Source organism: Pipra filicauda, unplaced genomic scaffold (genome assembly GCF_003945595.2).
Source record: "Pipra filicauda isolate LSUMZ 115617 unplaced genomic scaffold, ASM394559v2 scaffold275_size1018216_pilon, whole genome shotgun sequence".
Taxonomy (NCBI): Eukaryota; Metazoa; Chordata; class Aves; order Passeriformes; family Pipridae; genus Pipra; species Pipra filicauda.
This window is the reverse complement of record NW_024104393.1, coordinates 275877-294738: the sequence shown is the minus strand read 5'-3', so window position 1 is coordinate 294738 and position 18862 is coordinate 275877. Positions and strand designations below refer to the sequence as shown.

The following is an 18862-nucleotide window of genomic DNA, read 5'->3' as shown; positions in this document are numbered from 1 at the left end:
CTCGCTGCTGCTCCAGGCTGAGTCTGGCGAGGTTCGCTGCAGGAAACGGCTTAAACTGCGATGACTCCTCCAACACGTTTTGCTTCGTAATCGTTTCTGCAAATTTTCACACGAAGTCTTGGGGCACAGTTTTTGGAAGACGTGTTGCAACGCAAAGCAGAATTCATCTCCTTTCTACTTTTAAATTTTTTTTTTCATGTTATGTACTAAGTGAAGCGGGCTGGGGGAAGCTGTGCTGGAGTGTTACGGGTGTTAAGTGCCCGGCACCGCGCTGGTATTTGCGCACCCCGGGGTGGATGTTCCGGGGCGGGGCAGGGGGGCGATAATCCCCGAGGCGCCCGCCCGCGTCATACAGCTCCGAAGCGCTGTGCGTGCACCACAGAACTGCCCGCGCAGACGTCGCGCCGCGTGCTCCCCTTAGCGCGCCTGCCCGCGCCGCGCTTACCGGCGCCGCAGTTCCCGCGTTACGGTGACGTCACGCGGGGGCGGGGCCGGCGGCGGCGGCGCAAGATGGCGGCGACCACGGGCGCGGGTGAGCGGGGCCGGGCCGGGCCGGGCGGCGGCGCCGGGGAGGGACGGGCCGGACGAGGCTCCCGCGGGGCTGAGCCGGGGCGGGGGAGCGCGAGGGGTGCCCGGAGGGGCGGCGGCCGCGGGGAGGGGGCGGTGGCGCGGCCCCGAGCGGGGCCCGGCGGGGCGGGGGTGGAGCCGCAGCCGGAGCCGCTCCGTGCGCGGGTCCCGCGGGCCCGGCCGGGCCATCTCGGGGCCGAGCAGGGAGAGCAGCCCCGGGCCGGGCCGGGAGGGCGAGCGTGGCCGGCTGGGCCCTGCGGGACGTGTGTCCCGGCCCCCGGCTGGGAGCGGACAGTCCGCGCAGGGCCTGTGCCCGCGGGGCGGGCCGGGACAGGGACAGCCCCGAGGGACCGGGGCCGCCGCGGCCAGGACAGCCGCCCGCACCCTTCGGGGCCGGGCCGGGTGTCCCGGGGCCGCCGTTCGGGCGCTTTTCCTGCCGCGCTCCCCCCTGGCGGGTTCGTGTGTCCGGGGCTGGCCCCGCTCCCTCCTCTCGGCACTCGCTGGGCCCTGGCTGGAGTTACCGGAGGGAAATCGGCTGCTTTAAAAGCCTTTGTCGCTCCTGGTGTCTCCCTCTTCCACCAAAACCGTGTCAGGACGTGTGTGCTCCAAGCAGTTGGTGTATTTTTATACCCTTTGAAATTGCTCCATGCCTGCTCTGAGTAGTTACACCCTCTCTTTGCATTTATCATTGTACCTTAAACAGCAATGCTGGAACTAGGTTTGAAATGGTTTTTGTTCTCTGCTGTCATCCTCTAATGAACTTCAACATATAGAGTCAATTAGAGTCACTTCTGTCCAGCCACTTTCATTGTCCTATTTTCTTCAGTCCATGTAGGGTCTCACAGGTGCCCCTGTAGTGCTTTGGTTTCAAATTGCTCCCTCCAGAGTTTGACTACAAGCTCACCAGAAGATGACTGTTGGAGATGTAACAGAAATCTTTTGGAATTCTGTTTTTACAGATAGCTCTCTGTCCGTGACCACTTTCAGATTTTAAGGATAACCATCACAGTGCACATAATTCATAGTAATCAAGTTAATAGAAACTCTTTTAAAGTGCAGTAGGTGCTGTCCTGAGAATTATGTGTTACAGGTCTGTGTTTGGACACTTGTGACTGTGAGGAGTTGATTAAAGACACAAAAACTGTAGTGGATCCTCCTTGCCCTGTTCTGTCATGTTCTCCTGGCTGCCATGTGGTCTCAGGGATCCTTTCAAGCTGCTGACTCTGCATTTTGTACTTGACTGGAAGAACAAGGCAAATATTTCTGGTGTTAAGCCTGTGCAGCTCCTGAGGTAATTGTTGGGTGGTCATGGAGGGGCCTGGGCTGTGGCCACAGTCCCAACACAGCACCAAGACAGGCTCTTGTTACCCATCATGTGCTGGCCACACTGTGTCTCTTGGGCTGTTCCTGTTATTCCAGGATTTCTGACAGCTGTTGTGTCCCCAGTGCTGGGAGCAGGCAGTGGGAGCAGGGCCCTCGGTGTCCTGTGCCTGCAGTGTGGGCACAGCCCTCAGCTGATCATGAGGAGTGTGACTTACAAACATATGCTGCAGGAACACTGGATTTGTGCAAAAAAACCCCAAAATTCAGTCTGGAAGACCCTCAGGATACAGAGCAGCAGCTGCCATGGGTGGGAGCCTGAGAGCTTGGGCTGTAACTCATGGGCTGCCCTCCCAGCAGCGCTCCCTGTTCTGTTGTGTTGGGAAAGGATGGAGATTTCCCTCTCCTGACAGCAAGGACATCCCAGTGTCCAGGTGCTGGCAGTGGCACTGCAATGCAGGTTGTTTCTTCATTCCCAACCCTGCACTGAAGGCAGAGAGGCCTGGAGGTGACACCTCCTCACTCTCCATCACTGCGAGACTTGGGCAAGTACCTTAGAACTGCCTTCACCCATCTGGGAAACAGAGTTTGCTAATACTTGTTTCATGGAAATCTTAATGTATTCCTATTTGCTTGTAAAGCACTGGGATATATGTGATATCCTGAGTTTGTGTTCAGCAAAGGAGCTTAAACAGATATTGAAGATGAAAAATACTCACTCTGTCTTCAAAAGCAGCTCCTGGCCCAGAGGAAGAAGTGGTTGCAAATGTCCCTGTGACTTAAAAAAGTCCTGGCAATTAGATAAGTAGATAGATTACATATTTGTATCTAATAAACAGGTAGACATAATTAATAAGGGCAAAACCCCAACCCTATGTAGCTTGCTCCATGTTGCTGTCCTGCAGATTCAGGTTTTATAATGGGTAAAAATCCAGCTGTCTTGGCCTGTGAGATCCTGTTTCCCTAACTTTCACCCTGGGAAGAGTTTAATGACCTCATTTAACTCACTTTTCTCTCATAATTTAGTTTAGTGGGTATGTTGCAGGGCTTTGAGACACCATGTTTACCAACAACCTGGAAGAACTCAGTAGTAAAATGGTTTGCCCAGATTTAATGCGTTCAAAGAATGTGAGGAACTGTGGAAAAACGATTAATTCAGTGCATGGCCATGACAGTGCTGATACATGTGGCTTAATGCTCCTAAGAGAAGAGCATGGATCAGGTTTGGTACAGTGTAATAAAAATATATATTTGTAACTGTTGAGGGCCCTATAACATCACTGTAAACTCTTAAGTTATGCTTGTGGAAAGCAAATGAGACCTTACAATAAGAATAAACTGTGTATTGAAGGATACAGGTGTAGCTGCCCCTGGAAGTGCCCCACGATGGCTCCTTGGAGTGCACAGCAGACAGCAGCCTTTCTTATCTCAAAGGAAATATTGCAGCCACCAAGTGCCCTCTGAGCCTGTAAGTAAAATACTCAAGGGTAGGGGAAAAGTAATTGAAGAGAAAATGGAAGATAAATTATGCCTTCTTAAATAAGATAGACTGTAATAGCAGCTGCTAGAGGTGTTGATCGCAGAGCTCTGTGTACTGTAATAGAAGGATGCAGTAGGCTGAATAAAAAGGTAAATAGTTCACAACTCCTCCAAGACGATACTCAGTTGCATATTTTCATGTCCATGTACAAATTACATAATATATTTGAAGAACCTCATTCTGGCTGAGAACTTAAAAGTATTCATTAGTGCATTAAACACGTGAGCAGGTGGGGATCATGGAAGGTGCAATACTGACAGATTTGGTGAGGGGTGGGAAGGGTGGGATTTTCAGGTAGTGAGGGTGTGTTTTAACTCTTCCAAGTTACTGTGCTTCCCCCTCCTGGTGGTTTGTGCCCTGTCCTCCCGGGTGTGGGCAAGGCCTGGGGGGCACATCCTGCCTGTGCTGGTACAGCCTGGCCCAGCAGTGCCAGCGCCTGCTCTTCAGGGCTTGTCTGCAAACCTGTGCTCTGCCTTCACCTTTGGGTGGTGTGAATGTGGGAAAACCCAGCCATCCTCTGTGGCAGGAGGGCCAGCAGGAGAGCAGCTCTCCCTCAGTCCCAGCCATTTCTTCTCACAGTGCCAAAGGAAATGGTGGGTTTTTCCCTGGGGAGATGAAGTGTAAAGATTTGGTCCAGGACACCAGTCCAGGGTGACTTACTTTCCAGAGTCACTTGTAGCTGCACTGGAAGTGTTTGCTTTTCAGCTGTGATACAAGCACAGAAATCATCTGATTTTAACTCTACTGCTGCTGGAAAGTTGTGCTTGGCCTCAGACCTGAGTGGTGCTGCCAGCCTGCCTCAGACTAAGTGATCTCTTTTCAAGTGACCTGCCTAAAGTATTGAAAGGTAGAACCAGCACTCAAGCTTACACAGAAAGAAAACACTCAGATTGTTTCAAGGAAGTTATTTTGGGTCTGCAGAATACCTCAGTACCTGCCTGCATCGTCGGAGTGGAAATTGTGACTGTAAAGATGATGCAAGAAATGTAAAGTTCCTGTGTTCCGAAAGCTTTTGTGACAATTGCTGAAAGCCTTTTATGCAGTTTTAAATATTCCATCACTTCAGAAACCTTATATACCATTGTGACAGGGAATGTTTACATACTTTTTACAGTTCCAGTGCTGCAAGGGTAAGCTTATCCAATTGGCAGCAGTTGCAATCTTTGCAAAGAGATGAGACATATATTGGAAAGGATGTAATTAAAGCTGAATATTAAATACACAGAAACAAGCAACAGAAGGCCCTTTAATGTATTAAGCAATAGAGGTGTTTAAAGCTGTTTGATTTCAGCTCCCTTGAGTTACTGTAAACTAGGAACTAGTACAGAAAGCAGAGTTGTCCATAAAGGCCAGTTTGATAAATTGCTTGTTATCAGTGAAGATATTGAGAAACCTTCAGCAAAAGACAGTTCCTCTCTTTGGAGCCCCATGAGAGTGAAGTGCATTTTCTAGGTACTTTGCTGAGGTGTGCTGTGCCCTGTGCCTGTGCTTTAGTCCTGAAGAGAAATGCTTGTAATTGAATTTCACTTTAGAAAGGAGAGAGAAACGTGTTCTTGAAGTTTTTGAGAGGTGTATGTTTTGTTCTACTGACACTGATCAGAAATGCTTGAGAAGAGGATCTGCTCCCAAGGCACCCTGCCCACCTGGTTTCATTGTGCTGTTCTCAGCTTCTGAGGCTTCTGGATTTGGAATTGCTTCCACTGTGTAACTGAGGAAAATGGAAAGATGAAAAAGTGTAGTCTGTGAGAAAGTGTCATTTTCAACTTGGTACAAATGTACTGTGAACTTCATGGGAATGTAAATTTGAGAAAAATCTCAGACTGGTAGAATCACTCTTAAAACTGTTGTAAGAGTATCTGTGTCTTTAGTAGTGCTGTGATAAAAGATAAACCTGAGAGTGCTTTAAGCTCTTTAAAAGTCCAAGCTGACATTTAAGCATCTTCCAGGAATAATTCTGTTCTTCCCTTAGTGAGACTCTGACCAGACATTGGTCACACTCCTTTTGTCCCCATATCAGTGTGCTGGCTCTGTCTTGCAACTCATTGCTTTAGCAAACAGCTGGGTTGTGAGCTGCCAGGGGGGTTTCTGACCAGGAAAACAAGGTCCTGATTCTCTTGAAGGCTGAGGAGGAAGTCACATCACCCAAAACCAAGCAGCTTCTTAACTGCAACACTAAGATCTGCAAGGTGTAAAGTACATTTCCTGACTTTCTGGAAAGCTCAGTTTGTGGTTTAGTTCTGCTCTTTAGTTGCCATAAAGTGATTTCATTAATTTTGTGTAACTGCTGAACTGTTGTGTAGGGTTGAGGCTTCACCAAAGGACACTACTGAAAGGTGTTAACTTTCAGAAGGACTGTACAAGTCTGTCATTGGAGATCTCCCTGGTCAGTACAGTTATGATTTAGCTGTTGTGATGAATAGTAAATACCTCCTTTTGCTCTGAAATATGTTTTCAGCTCCATTTCTGGGAGTGTTTCTGTGAGGTCAGCACAAGCTGCAAGTGAAGCAGTTATTGAGATATCACTGTATTTTTGTTTCAAATGAAGCTGCTATTTGAGAGTCATCTTGAACCATAGTAAAGACAAAATGCATAACTGAAAGTACTTTAGACAAGTTGATTACTTTTTAATTGCTCTCACTTCATGTAGGTTTTCTTGTGTTAAATGAAGGGCTCTTAGAAAAACAGGTTAGTTTGGTTGCTGCCTTGGAAATCTCCATTGCTACACTGAAAGGGTTATGCAAGGTATTTATTGGGGGGTGGGGGGAGGGAACACAGACAGCTCATGGTTGTGTCAGCAGGCACAGGACATCTCCTGGCTCTGCATCTGCCATGGTTTAGCCATGGAAATCATTTGGCAAATACTGTGTGTGCCTAGAACAGATCCAGTCACTCTCTAGGAATCTTGGTGGGCAGCAAACATGATGATGATGTATTTGTGTAGGACCACAAGTGATAAAGTCCATGTGGGTTCTGAGGTTCAGGTCCTGGCAGGATGTGGTAGTGGACCATGAGTGCTCCAGGCCTTTGCAAGTGAAGAGGAGCTGGGCTTGGCTTAATGGCCACGTGCATCTTTCCTGGCTGACCAGAAGGGTCAGTCTGATCTTGTATTCTGCCTTGCTTAAGGGCAGGTTTTTTAGAAATTATTTAAAGCATAGTCTTCTGTATGCATATGTGTGATTTTTCCTTCTGCTGTATGAATCTCCTGAGAATGTGTCAGGGAGGGAGCTGAATTACCACCTTCTGTGGTGGCTGAGGTGAGGATCCTCCATATTACACCTCTGAGCTTTAGCGCATTTCTAGGAGGCAGTGATGCTGTTGGACAGGGTCACTGGGTGTAAAGTGACCAATTATCTGCCATGATCACCTTGTTTTCTGTAAAGTGCATAAAAACTCGATGTATGTACTTCCCTTGGGCACTCCCTTTGCCATCATGCCCCTGCAGTGGTCACAAGTGAGCAGTTGCTGTGGAATTAGCTCTCATTTATGGAAACGTTTTCCGTGTGATTGGAGCCAGCCCACGATATGACTCGCCAGCTCTCTGGAGACCTCAGGCTTCCCAGAGAACTGTAAGGTCCTGTGTGACTCTTTTATGGCTCTGATTCATGCTGGATTCATGCTGAATCAGAGCAGCTGTATCTGGAGAGAGCTCAGCAATAAAGTTGCCTTGCCTTCCCGTAAGGTTGTAAAGCCAAGCCTAGCTCTGGTTAGCAAATCTCACAACTAAGGCTGCCTTTCAGCCTTGGTTGTGGCCTGCTTGAATATATACATGATGATGTCATTTTTAATTACATGCTCACTTAATTTTCTTCACAGGGATTCAGTGAACGGGGCATGATGCTCAGAGGAAGGGTGGACAGGCAGTATTTGTGGTTTCCTTCTTTGATGTGTGGCCTGTGTCTGCCATAAAGCTGATTCCTCCTGGGTTATTTGGTTTGGGCTGAGCAAATATCAGTAAATTGTCTTTGCACCACTGATAAATATGAAGGGTTGTAGTCAAGGACCGAAGGGCTGAGATGATGCTTGTTAAGCATTGTGATGTTGTGGTCTGGAAGAGTGTTTTTTTGGCTCTGTAACACATTCCAGGCAGGTATTCAGGGGCTCAGGCTGATCACTGGAGTTGGGGGGCTCAGGCTGGGGATCTGGTAACAGCCACAGAGTTTCCTCTGTGGCATCACCTGCACTGTGGAAGAGCTGCTGTGTCAGACTGAAGGTGGAGTCCCCCTCTAGAAGGACCTTCTGCTTGCCCTTCTTCCCTGGCCCTTCCTTTCATGGGGCAGGGCTGAAGCCCAGACAGTGGCTTAGGGCACTGCGTGCTGTGAATCATTCCCCATCACCAGCTCTCCTGTGCATCCACTCCAGCAAAAATAGGGAAATAGAGGGGGTGTGTGTAAGCAAAGGTGGCACCTTGTCCTTCAACTCCTGCTCCATCTGCTTCTCTTGTCCCCCAGCTCTTGTGTTCCCGGTGCTGGAGCTGGGCTGCTCTGCCTCCCCAGACTACAGCGTGGAGAGTGGTGGGAATAGAATTAAAAATGGAGTGGATTGTCTGTCATGGGTCAGGCATAACCTGCATACTTGAACCTTCATATGCCTGAGGTTCACAGGCTACACACTTCATACTTTTAAGACTTTCTGGGAGAGGAAATGCTGGAGTTCATTGTGCAGGGGATGTGAGAGTGGTGCTCAGGAGGTCCTGTTACCACCCAGGGTTTGGTGCTCGGGGCAATCTCATGGTGATGGCTTCACCAGCCCCAACTGACTCATTTCCTTTTGCAGCCAAAGATCTGTGTTTCTCAGCAGCCATGGTAACAGCAGGGCCTGGCTGGGAGGGGATTTGGCAGGGAGCTGTGCTGGAGTCGTGCTCAGCAGCCCCTGAACAAGGTTTGGTAGTGTAGGTCTGGTGTCTGTGGATGCTGCTCTTCTGAGTCTGGGCTCCTCATCATGCTGCTGCTGCAGCTGTGTTACTGAACTGTGCTTCCTCAGAATGTTCTACAGCATGATCACGTTAGGTGTGTGTCAGACTGGCCAGTGAACTGATTTCTGTAGTAATTTGCTGGTTTGGTTTCCTTCATGCATGCTTTGTAGTGAATGAAATTTGGACCACACTGATTCTGCAGCAGAATCATCTCTGACATTTAGTTTCTTTAAGTCCTTAATGTATTTAAAGGAAACTTTAATGCTACTGGAGTTACTCAATTTTAAGCACTGCTACATTTTGCAATGCCTTAGATCCTCTGTATTTTTCACATTGTTCCACAGGCTGCAGGTGGATCTCTGCATCCCCACTGACCTCCATGGGCTGCAGGGCCACAGGTACCTCACCGTGCTCTTCCCCACAGGTTGCAGGGGCACCTCCACTCTGGTGCCTGGAGCACCTCCTGCCCCTCCTTCTGCACTGACCTCGGGCTCTGCAGTGCTGTTCCTCTCTCAATTCTCACTCCTCGCTCTGGCTGCAGTTGCTCTTGTGCAGTAACGTTTTCCCTCATTAAATATTTTATCCCAGAGGTGCTGCCAGTGTTGCTGGCCCAGCCTTGGCCGTCAGTGGGTCCATCCTGGAGCCAGCTGCCACTGGCTCCATCAGACATGGGGGGAAGCTTCCAGCAGCTTTTCACAGGAACCAACCCTGTAGCCCCCTCATAGCAAAACCTGACCCCACAAACACAACAAAAGGAGCAGAGGTGTCCTCAAGTGTTTCTGTTCTGTGATGCCTGAGGTGCAGATACCTTGAAGAAGAGCGAGTCATTAAGTCCACTGTGGCCTGGGTTTGAGATCCTCCTTCACCACTGACTTAGTGTGTGACCTTGGATATGCCACCTACGCTCTCGGTGCCATTGTTTTCCATTAATGTGTGTTTTGAGGATAAATGTGCCAGCAGTTAAGAAGTGCTTTAATTCCTTGGTGGTGGAGGTCATAAGTACAAAGGATGCTATTGCTGCTGACAAAGCCCACTTCAATTAACTTCAGATTAACCTCCTAATGTTATGAAAGAGTTTTATTTGCTTTAAAAGGTATTTTAAAAGCTCTGAGTCAGTCGAGTGATATGAAGCCTCTCATGGTGTAGTTTTGGAGAATCTTATAAATTTTCATGCTATAAATCATATACACAAGTGCTAAATTAGAGCTCCATAATACCAGGTGTATCTGAGGAAACAGATTTCTTTTCATTTCACTGCCTACCATAACATGTGGCCTATCAGCCTTCTGGCAGGTTTATTTGGGGATACCTTGATTTTGCTTGTAAAATCCAAGCTAAGTATGGGATAGCTTTTTCATAATGTTGAAATATTGTCATTCAAAAAATAGTCATATTTTTATGGTTTTGCCAAAATGTTTTCTGTGCACTGACCACAAGTGTCGGGGAAATTACCCTAGCTTTGTTTCTTTACTAGATTTCTCAAATCAAAATGTTTTTCTGATTGTTTCAGGAGTAAAAGTTCCTCGTAATTTTCGTCTTTTGGAAGAACTTGAAGAAGGTCAGAAGGGAGTAGGGGATGGAACAGTTAGCTGGGGCCTTGAAGATGATGAAGATATGACACTTACAAGATGGACAGGAATGATTATTGGGCCTCCAAGAGTAAGTATCCAGTTAAATACTAAAATAGTACAGTTATTTTTCTTCCCTCTTTTTTTCTCCTAATTTAACCACTGAAGTACAACAACAAAAAGACAAATGAGTGAAAAAACACTTCATAAAGTGAATTATGTTGAAGTTCTAAGTTCTGTATAATAATGGTTTTCATGTACTATATTACTTTTTGCTTATAATTTGGAATATTTTAGGGCCTTTCTCTGGTTGGTTCTGTTACATGTCTGCTTTATATTTGCAGATCCATTAAGACACAACTTTTGAGATCCCAGTATTCTAGTACCCTGTACTCTTGAGTACTGCAAGGTTTAAAATCCTTCAGCTAGTGAGGTTTCATGTGGAGATCGTGTGGGTACAAGGGGATGTTCTGTGCAGCACTGCTGGTCTCTCTGCTGGTCCTCGTTGAGTTTATGGGTTGGTTTTTACTGCAGCAACTCTGACTTGCTCTTGTAGAGTTTCAGCTAACTCAGGAAACTCAAATTTTAATGAATTCAGTTCCCTCTCTGAATGTTCTCTCCCAAAGCAGCATCTTATAACGCAACTGGTCTTTGTGGGAGTGTTGTTGTGCTCTCTCTTCTCCCCCCAGGCCCTACTAAACTGTGGGTCTACACTCTAGTAGTGAACTTGACTTAATTGTGTGTTGTACGTGTGCATGTGTTCTAAAACCAGAACCTGTCTGTTGTCTCCAGTTTCACTGTTCTGTTTCCTTAATTCCTTTCCATGGAGTGCAAGGAGCTGATTCTCCTTCCTGCAATAACAGATGTTGTCTTCTACATCTGGCCTCAGTATCACTTCTCAGTAATTCAGGGGTCATTATATGAAAATCTTTACAGACCTTCAGTCACGCCACTGCCCTGTGTGTTCCCATTCTGTCAGTGCCTTTTCTGACATACGAGGTTGTACAAGAATGTACTTTATAATGGCATTACACATGCAGCATTTTCCATCTCATCCAGAAGTGTTGTTTACTTCTTGTCTGCCTTTGTTAACATCTCCCCAGTCACGATCATTTCATTTGTTTATGATATGCACAGATTGTTTTCTAGAACAGCATTTGATTTTAGAACATTAGGACAGTGCTAATGAGCCTGCATTAAGGCTGTGAAGAAAGCTCACTGTGTGCATACACTTTATGGAAAATTTAAACAACCTTGAAATCTAATTTAGAGAATTAAATGGGAACTGAGATGTGCAAACAGGCGTGTGCTGCCTTGCCAGCAGCGATGGAAGTTTGTCATTCATGTCATGCTGCAAACCAAGGCTAGAGGACCATCACAGGAGAGGATTCAGTTCTGCCTCTCTTGTCTTTCTGACACACTTAGGAATACAGATTTTTTTCCAGAAGTGTCTTGACTTCTTTTGAGCTCATTGCTTGAAGGCAACAGGCTGTATTGAGAGAGATTTTGAGAACTTCCAATCATTCTTGTTTGCTCAGTGGCTGTCCTGCTTTTAGCACTGTTCGTCCTCAGTTACAACCATTTTGTTTCTTAATAGGATGTGGGAATACTGGCTGTGGAAAGTCCTATCTCCATCTGGGCAGAAAGCAGTCATGCTTGTAGCAGATGGAAGAATCTTGGGGGGGGAAATGGTGGTGCAGAGCTTCCCATGTGCTGCTGCCCCGAGTGTCCCTGCGGCCACACACGGAGCGTGTTCTCCTTTCCAGGCTGTGCGCAGATGGTTCCACAGCCAGGGATTCACCTTGCTGATACAGGCTGCTTAGAAACAGTGGCACTGCCAAAGCCTCAGCTTTATCAGCACATGTTTTACACTGGCTGTTCACAACCAAGGCTTCCTGCGTGGGGCAGGTGTTTGCAGAGACCCCAAAGCCCTGCACAAAGCTTGGGGCTGTTCCTTGCTCCATGCACAAGGCAGCTCAGGGACACAGTCAGGAGATCTGGGCAGGCCAAGCAGAGCTGATGGGTGACTATTTTCCCCCAAAACTTTGTGGCAGTGCCCAGTTTGCCCCTGCCCTGGTTGGGCATGTGAAAGGCTGTGTGGCTGAGGAGCAGCCAGAAGGTGCCAGAACTGGCCAAGGGCTGGTCCTGCTGCTGGTGGTGCAAGAGGGATTGAAGACACTTCCTTGGCACAGATGAGCAGCAGCTGGATCAGGGAGTGAGTTCTTACATTTTGGTAGTGGTGTACATCAAAACATTCATTAATACCAAGGGAATTATTAAGCTGTTCAGAGTCAAACCAGGCCTAGGAAGGGATTGCACAGAGTTTTCCACTAGGAAGGTTTTGGACATTGGGCAGCCACTCTGAAGTCCCAGTGATACCATCATGCCCTGGTGCTTACGGGTGAGCAGGAACTGCTTCTGGGCTCACCTGGATTTTTGTTCATGGTCACTGCCCTGTGAGTTTAATGTTCATTGCAATGTTGAAGGTGCAGGAAATTGTGTCAGAAGCTCTAAATCTGGAGAGCTTGTCTGCCTAAACTTCCCCGTGGTGATCCTGTTCCTGTTGTGTAAGTCTGCCAGCTGCCTACATTGCCCAGCTCAGCTGGAGCTCTGGGCCAGCTATGCCAGAGCAGCACAGCAAGAATAGTTGTTCTCAGAATGCAGAGTGACATTAACTGTTGTTGTCCCTTCTAATTACTTTGAAATATTGAAGAATCAGTGTAGCCATGTTACATTTGTCTCTCTTTGTACCCACAGATTAGTTAGTTACAAACCCAGGATCCAGGATTTCTGCTACCTGGGAGTGGGACAGTGTTCCTGCTGTGGGGACAAAGTGATAGTGCTGTTTGGGATCAGGATGTCCTTTCAAACATGTCAAATCTTGGAGCCTTCCCCCTTCTGAGAACCAGCAGGTTTATGACCAAAGAATTCTTTCCAAGAGCAGTTCTAGGATGGGCCAACTGTAGATCAGAAGCTAAAGTTGTGGCCTTTGGTTTCAAGGTAGTGTGTGGGATTAGGAAACTGATAAAACAAAGCTGCTTTATAAAGATTGGTTGGAAAGTTATATCTGAGCTATATGATGATTAAAAAAAATCATTTCAGCTGATGACTGGGAAGCAATGCCAGCTCCATTTCCTCATATGAAGATTTGATGCTTGAAAGAGCAGTAGTTTATTAGCCTAAAGCAGAAACATTTGATACTCTGAATATTATAAAATGAACCCAAAACAGAGGTAGCCAGCATAGTATCTAACTGCCTGCCCTTATGTTTAGTAATTCCCATATTCCTAAAGTAGCCACTGCTTTAACCAAATGCTAATTGAACTGCCTGATGTAATTCTTTTCCCCTTTCTTTTCCCCTCAGACAATTTATGAAAACAGAATATACAGCCTTAAAATAGAATGCGGGCCTAAGTATCCAGAAGCACCTCCATTTGTAAGATTTGTAACAAAAATTAATATGAATGGAGTAAATAGTTCTAATGGAGTGGTAAGTTTTTGGCTTTTGTTCATTTTAATGTTGTTTTTATGTGCAGTTTCAAATGCTTTGTTTATACTTGTAACTTGCTTAACTACTCACTGCTTGTGGTGCTGTTTGTTCGAGGAGGAGGAAAGGGGGTAGCAGGGAAGTGGACAAGTGGAGATTTATTGTGCTTTTAGGGAAAACACTTGCTTTTGCTTTCTTTGCTTTCTCCCACTCAGATTTCATGTAGGATCTTTAGTTGGGGGTGTGGGTGGAGTTAAGTGTATCCAACATGCCAATTCTGACAGGAATGGTCTTTTTGTCTATTTTAGGTGGACCCCAGAGCCATATCAGTCCTAGCAAAATGGCAGAATTCTTATAGTATCAAAGTTGTTCTGCAAGAGCTTCGGCGTCTAATGATGTCTAAAGAAAATATGAAACTTCCTCAGCCACCTGAAGGACAATGTTACAGCAATTAATTAAAAAAAAAAAAAAAAACAAACAACAAAAACCAACATGCCCCCCTTATTCAATTTAAGCTGTCTTCATTTTCCACAGTAGTAAATTTTCTAGATGCATCTTGTAGACCTCAAAATACTGGAAAGGAAGTTCCCATTCAAAGGAGGTTTTTCTTGAGATACTGTAAATGATACTAATTTTTTTTTTCATTTGAAATATAAGTTGTGCTATAACAAATAATCCTGTCGTGTAACCACTGTCCACATAGCTGAACTTCTGGTATCAGGAAAAGTCTATTTAAATTTATTACTGTCAAGACCAGTGTGGCACATCCAACTTAACTGTGAAAGGATCCATCCCACAATCACCTTGCTGTGTGTCTGGCCTGGGTTATTTTTTTCTTTCTCTGTCTTTTGCAATAGAGTCGAAGCTCAGGGCTATTTATTAGAGTAGACACAAAGGATTTTGCTTCCAGTGCTACACTGGGCTGTATGGACTACTACTGGGGATGTGTGCTAACCTCAGTCATCCCTCCCTTTGTGCTCGCTCTAGTAAAGGCTGAATGTGACTGTGGTCGTTTTTGGGTTTTTATTATTTTTTTTAAATGCCCTGATAATCTGGGGCAAGCTTTCCTTCTTTCCTTTGGCCAAGGCATAGATTGTATTTCTCTTCCTGGTCCCCCTCACCAGTGACGTGGGCTTTGGGTGAGGGATTCAGGGTTCTTTCAATCTCTTCCCTCTTCCCCTCTTTTTAGTGGGGGTGCTGCTTTCTTTTTGCCCCTTTTGGTGACTCTTCTCGCCCCTGGCCCAGGGGTAAGTGTTGGGGCAATAACTTGACCTGTTCCCTCTCGCTTATCATTTTGGTTTTGCAACAAATTTAGTCTTCACCAGCCTGGAAAACAAGAGTATCCGTTCTGCTCGCAAACTTGGATTTTCCCTTCCCTCCAGCACTGCTGCCACTCCGCCAAGCTGGCCACGGCCGTGTTGTTAGATAGGCTTTGACGTGGGGAAAAGAGCAGTAATTTACCAGGATTGCCCAAATCTTCTGCTGCCAAACTTGAATGGGGGAAACTCCGCACATAAGAGATTCTCAACACACTCCAGCCACACTCAAATCGTTGTGTTTTGGTGCTTTGGATTGACCCGAGAATGTTAATTAACAAATTGTTGCACTTGCGGTTTTGGCCCTTCTAAAGATGTGACAACTACAGACAAATCAAATCCGTGTGGTAGATTTTAGTAGTATTCTGTAAGTCTTAGAAATCTCTTCAGTGAAGATTTTGGGGAAGTGTTGTACAGCAGATTAAGGACCTTTACTGGCTTTGCATCCTGGCAAATCACTGCCTTTTCTGGTTTACTGTTTTGGACCACTAACTGCTGCAATGTGGATGCAAGCTTACAGAAACCAACCTAGTGTGTCCTAAGTTTTATGAAAAATTCAGTGTTTGTGTAAAAAAAAGAATAAAAAAAAAGGAAAAAAAGAAAAGAGTAAAAATAAACACATTTTAAAGCAGCAGCTGTCAAGTCAATGAACAATTGATGTTTCCATTAACTTTTGAGGAAAATATTAGTTGTAAGGATTTAACATCCTCTGTACTGAAAGTTTAACATAACAGTATTCCATAAGCAGCCTTTTTATTGTATCAGACCATTGCCTGATTTTAATATAATAAAAAGTGTGCATTAATATTAGAAGGCTTTAATTGTATTTATGTTTAGAGATTTTGATCCCTTATGGAATTCTTGATTTGTTGGAAGTATCTTCCTGCAGATCACGTTTAGCTGACAGAATGTAACCTGGTGGCAAAAGGCAATTGTCTCTATCCAGCTGCTGCTGCTGTGCCAAGGAGCATCTGTACTTTTGGTTTAAACCTCAGGCTGCCCCAGCCTTGGCAGTTGGTAGGGTCAGGATGTGCCAAGGAGCTGCCAGAGGGAGTTCCTGGCTCCGTGTGCTGTCAGTGCCGTGGCCTTGCTGTGCTGTTGTCTCCAGGAAATCAAATCCTCTACAGTTGCATGTTATGCTGTCTGTCAAGGTCAAGGGCTATTTCACAACCCGAAGTTTTAAGTGGTTTCACTCAAATAGCGAAGTGCAACAAGCTGAGCTTCTCTCCAAATCTGGGTGAAAACGGAGCTGTGAAATTTTGGCCTTTTCCAAGTGTGAAGTGTCTCCATTTCAGAGGATTTGCTGGAAGGTCCTGGTGCACTCACTGCAGTGTTGGGGTGAAACAAGGTTCTGCCTGGGTTGGGAATGAAAAAGGGAATGATCTTTGTGAAACTTTGTGAAACTTGCTGCTGGTTTCTGGCCTGGAGTGAAAACTTCCCCCTCTGGGGCAGCCCAGAGGGTGTCTGTGAAGACAATGTGACTAATACTATGTCAGTGTCATGTGTGTGTGTTTATTTAAAATAGCTTCATGTCAAAGATGGTAAATGGGCATCAGAACAATTACAGTGGATAATGACAGTGGCCTGCTTGCTTGTCTCTGGTTTTCAGAGTGTCCTTGCCCTGTTTGGGAGGTTGGTGCATGCTTGGGGCCTCCCTGAACCTTCCTACTTCAAGTAATGATTTTTAAACCTTGCAAGTGTCTGGTTTGCTTTGCAAGGTGTACAAGTTAGAGCATTCCATCCTGGCTGGGAACTGTGCTGGCAAGAGTCACTTGACAGCATCTGCCATACAAAGTTGGGTGCTGCTTTTAAAAAAAACAAAACTGGTTCATTGTGAATGTTCTGCCCTGGGAGTTGTATGCTTTGGACACATCACTGCTCCCTTGCTGTTCCACTCAACTAGTTAGGGCTGGTGTGGAAAAATAACGCCCAGGGAATGGATTTGTGTGTGGTGGCTTTGTCAGGGGATGTGACCTGCACCATGGAAGTGACTGGTCATCCCACAGCCCGGTGCTTGTTGGTGCTTTGGAAATGAGGTGGGGAGACAAAACCGTGCTCTACCTGTGTTTGTGTGAACTCCAGCAGTGCAAAGGCAAAGTGTTTGGTTGATCCCCGCTGACCTTCACTTTGTGTCCTGAACCAGTGTCTCTTTGGAGAAGGGTATGAAGGGATAATAAATAAAATAAGCTGATTGGCCATAAAATAAGTGCTGTTCCTTGGAGCAGGTGCTGCTGGAGGTGCTGGGGCTGGGCTGAGCAGGAGCTCACCTTGCACTGCCGCCAGCAGAGGGGCCGTGAGCCATCCCTGTACTGAGGGTGCTGGATTCTCACCTGCCCGTGCTTCCCGGGGATGTGGAGTGAGCCTCTGCCTCAGCTCATCCTCGGAGACGGCAGAGGGAGCCAGAAAGCTTCCCAAGGCTGGGGCTGGCTCAGGCTGCTTGGTTTAAACGTTACGTCCTCTTGTGGGAACCACTTTTCATATTTATCCGGAATCAATTTCAGTTTTAAAAGCCTGTTTATCGTGACTGTCTCACTGTACAGGCATTAACTTGCTGGGGGAATACCAGCAGCTCAGTGAGATCTTAATTGTTAATAAAGACTAATGGTTGTTTGATTCTTGCTGTGTTGTAATTAAGCCCCGTGTGTGTATGTAGGGAGCGTGCGCTTGTATGTGCTTTCTGCTCTCTTACAACTCCGTGCAGTGCTTTATATTTAGAATTTAAGTTTCTTCCACTATCATTAGAGCCATAATTTTTAAGCCAGAAAGTGTCATCAGCCGCCGTCCAGGACTCCCCTGCTGTGTGCGGCTCATCCCAGTGTCAGACACGGACACGGAGCAGGCAGAGTGGCGGGTGGGCACGGCCGTGCCCGTCAGCCTTGGGCACACACTGACCCAGTGTGTCATCTCAGAGCCCCAGTCCTGGAGCTCTGGTGGCACTGCCGGGCAGGCAAGGGCAGAGGGACAGTGTTAAGCTGGGTCAGTTCCAGTGTGAGGGACTCAAACCCCGCAGGGATGCACAGTGGGATGTGCTCCTGCTCCTTTGCCAAATACTTGTCGTGTCTTGCTGGCCTGTCAGCTGTTTGTGGCTGACCTTGCTGTTTGTGGGAACTGGCCCTTTGGCACCTGAGGTCGCTGCTTTACCCACAGGACAGTGTTTCTTACACCAAGAAACAGCACAGTGGGTTCAATGTGGTTTTTTTCAAGCTGGCACCGACTTACCTGCAACAAAGGGGTTCCAGTTCTGCACATACCTGTAAATAAGTGTCTGTGTCAAGCTCTACCTCCCTTGAGCTGAAAGAAGCTGAAGAGAATTTGATATTCTTAATGTCTAAGTTTTTTTACTTATTGTTTTATATTTAATAAGCTTTTTCTGAAGGCTTAAGAGTGGAATTGCCCTGTAAGTCAGTGGAATTGCCCTGAAGTTGCATTAATCTTTGGGTGGTGTGCTCCCCCAACGCACACTAACCTGGCTGCTCGCTTAGATTCTGGTCCCTCAATAGCTCCTCGTTTTCTCTGGTCATACTATAGCACATTGCTGGAGAATTTGCTGAACTTTTAAGCCTGTGAAGAGCCCCAGTAAAGGCAAATTTAAGTTAGGCAAATGTTTAAGTGCTTTGTTGGACCAGAGCCAGCATGCTCAGCCTCTGTTTGGAAAGAGGCATTTTTAGCCCTTGTTGAGCATCTTCTTCCTCGTCCTCTATTCTTGGTGCTACATTCCTAGTGCTTGTGCCTTTGCTTTTTGTGACAACAAATGTGAGAGACATCAGGGAAAATGTAAAGAGCAGAAGATGATGTGGAAGATAAGGAGATAAACTGGATCCTCAGCATTTTATCTGTTAAGTATCTTGTCACCTTTTTTCATCCTTATCTCTTTTTAAATAAAGCCTACAAGGGGTTTTCAGAAATGTGGGTCCTGTCCTAATTTTGTGCCTCTTGAGCCAGGTTGTTGGTGGCTTTGCCCTGACATGTCTGGAAAACCCTGCAGAGCCTTCACAGGTGATAGGAGGGCAGAGTAAATGTCCAATGCTCTCTGTATGGCTCAACCTCTATTATGGTGTCTTTGTTAGCTTTCCACGCACCAAAGGATGTTTCAGGATAGTCAAAACTGAAGTTTCTTTGGGAGGAAAAAAACAACCAAGCAGGAATTTTGGA

At 46.3% G+C, this 18862-nt stretch overlaps 1 protein-coding gene and 1 long non-coding RNA gene across 4 annotated transcripts; one reads left to right on the top strand and one right to left on the bottom strand.

Annotated features, from left to right (window-relative positions):
* Window positions 1–451: 451 nt before the first annotated feature.
* Window positions 452–18615, top strand: UBE2V1 (ubiquitin conjugating enzyme E2 V1). 3 transcript variants are annotated; one of them, XM_027751910.2, is made up of 4 exons: window positions 452–532; window positions 9850–9998; window positions 13272–13397; window positions 13703–18615. In XM_027751910.2, exons 1-4 carry the CDS (start codon window positions 511–513, stop codon window positions 13847–13849), a joined length of 444 nt encoding a protein of 147 aa, XP_027607711.1. In that variant the 5' UTR covers window positions 452–510; the 3' UTR covers window positions 13850–18615. The 3 variants fall into 3 exon arrangements, with proteins under 3 accessions (XP_027607711.1, XP_027607712.1, XP_027607710.1); XM_027751911.2 differs by lacking the exon at window positions 452–532 and adding an exon at window positions 3282–3355; XM_027751909.2 differs by lacking the exon at window positions 452–532 and adding an exon at window positions 4521–4557.
* On the bottom strand, window positions 1615–4101 carry LOC114004173. Its single transcript, XR_003546485.2, has 4 exons — window positions 4088–4101; window positions 3244–3353; window positions 2607–2677; window positions 1615–1807 (listed from the first exon to the last, which is right to left on the bottom strand). It is a non-coding gene; the product is annotated as an uncharacterized LOC114004173 (long non-coding RNA).
* Window positions 18616–18862: the final 247 nt, after the last annotated feature.

Excerpts from the sequence above, each read along its gene's own strand:
- UBE2V1 (XM_027751909.2), top strand. The coding sequence starts at position 4,521 with ATGTTTACATACTTTTTACAGTTCCAGTGCTGCAAGG. Across the intron at positions 9,999-13,271 it reads TGATTATTGGGCCTCCAAGA|ACAATTTATGAAAACAGAAT; the intron begins GTAAGTATCCAG and ends TTTTCCCCTCAG. Across the intron at positions 13,398-13,702 it reads TAAATAGTTCTAATGGAGTG|GTGGACCCCAGAGCCATATC; the intron begins GTAAGTTTTTGG and ends TGTCTATTTTAG.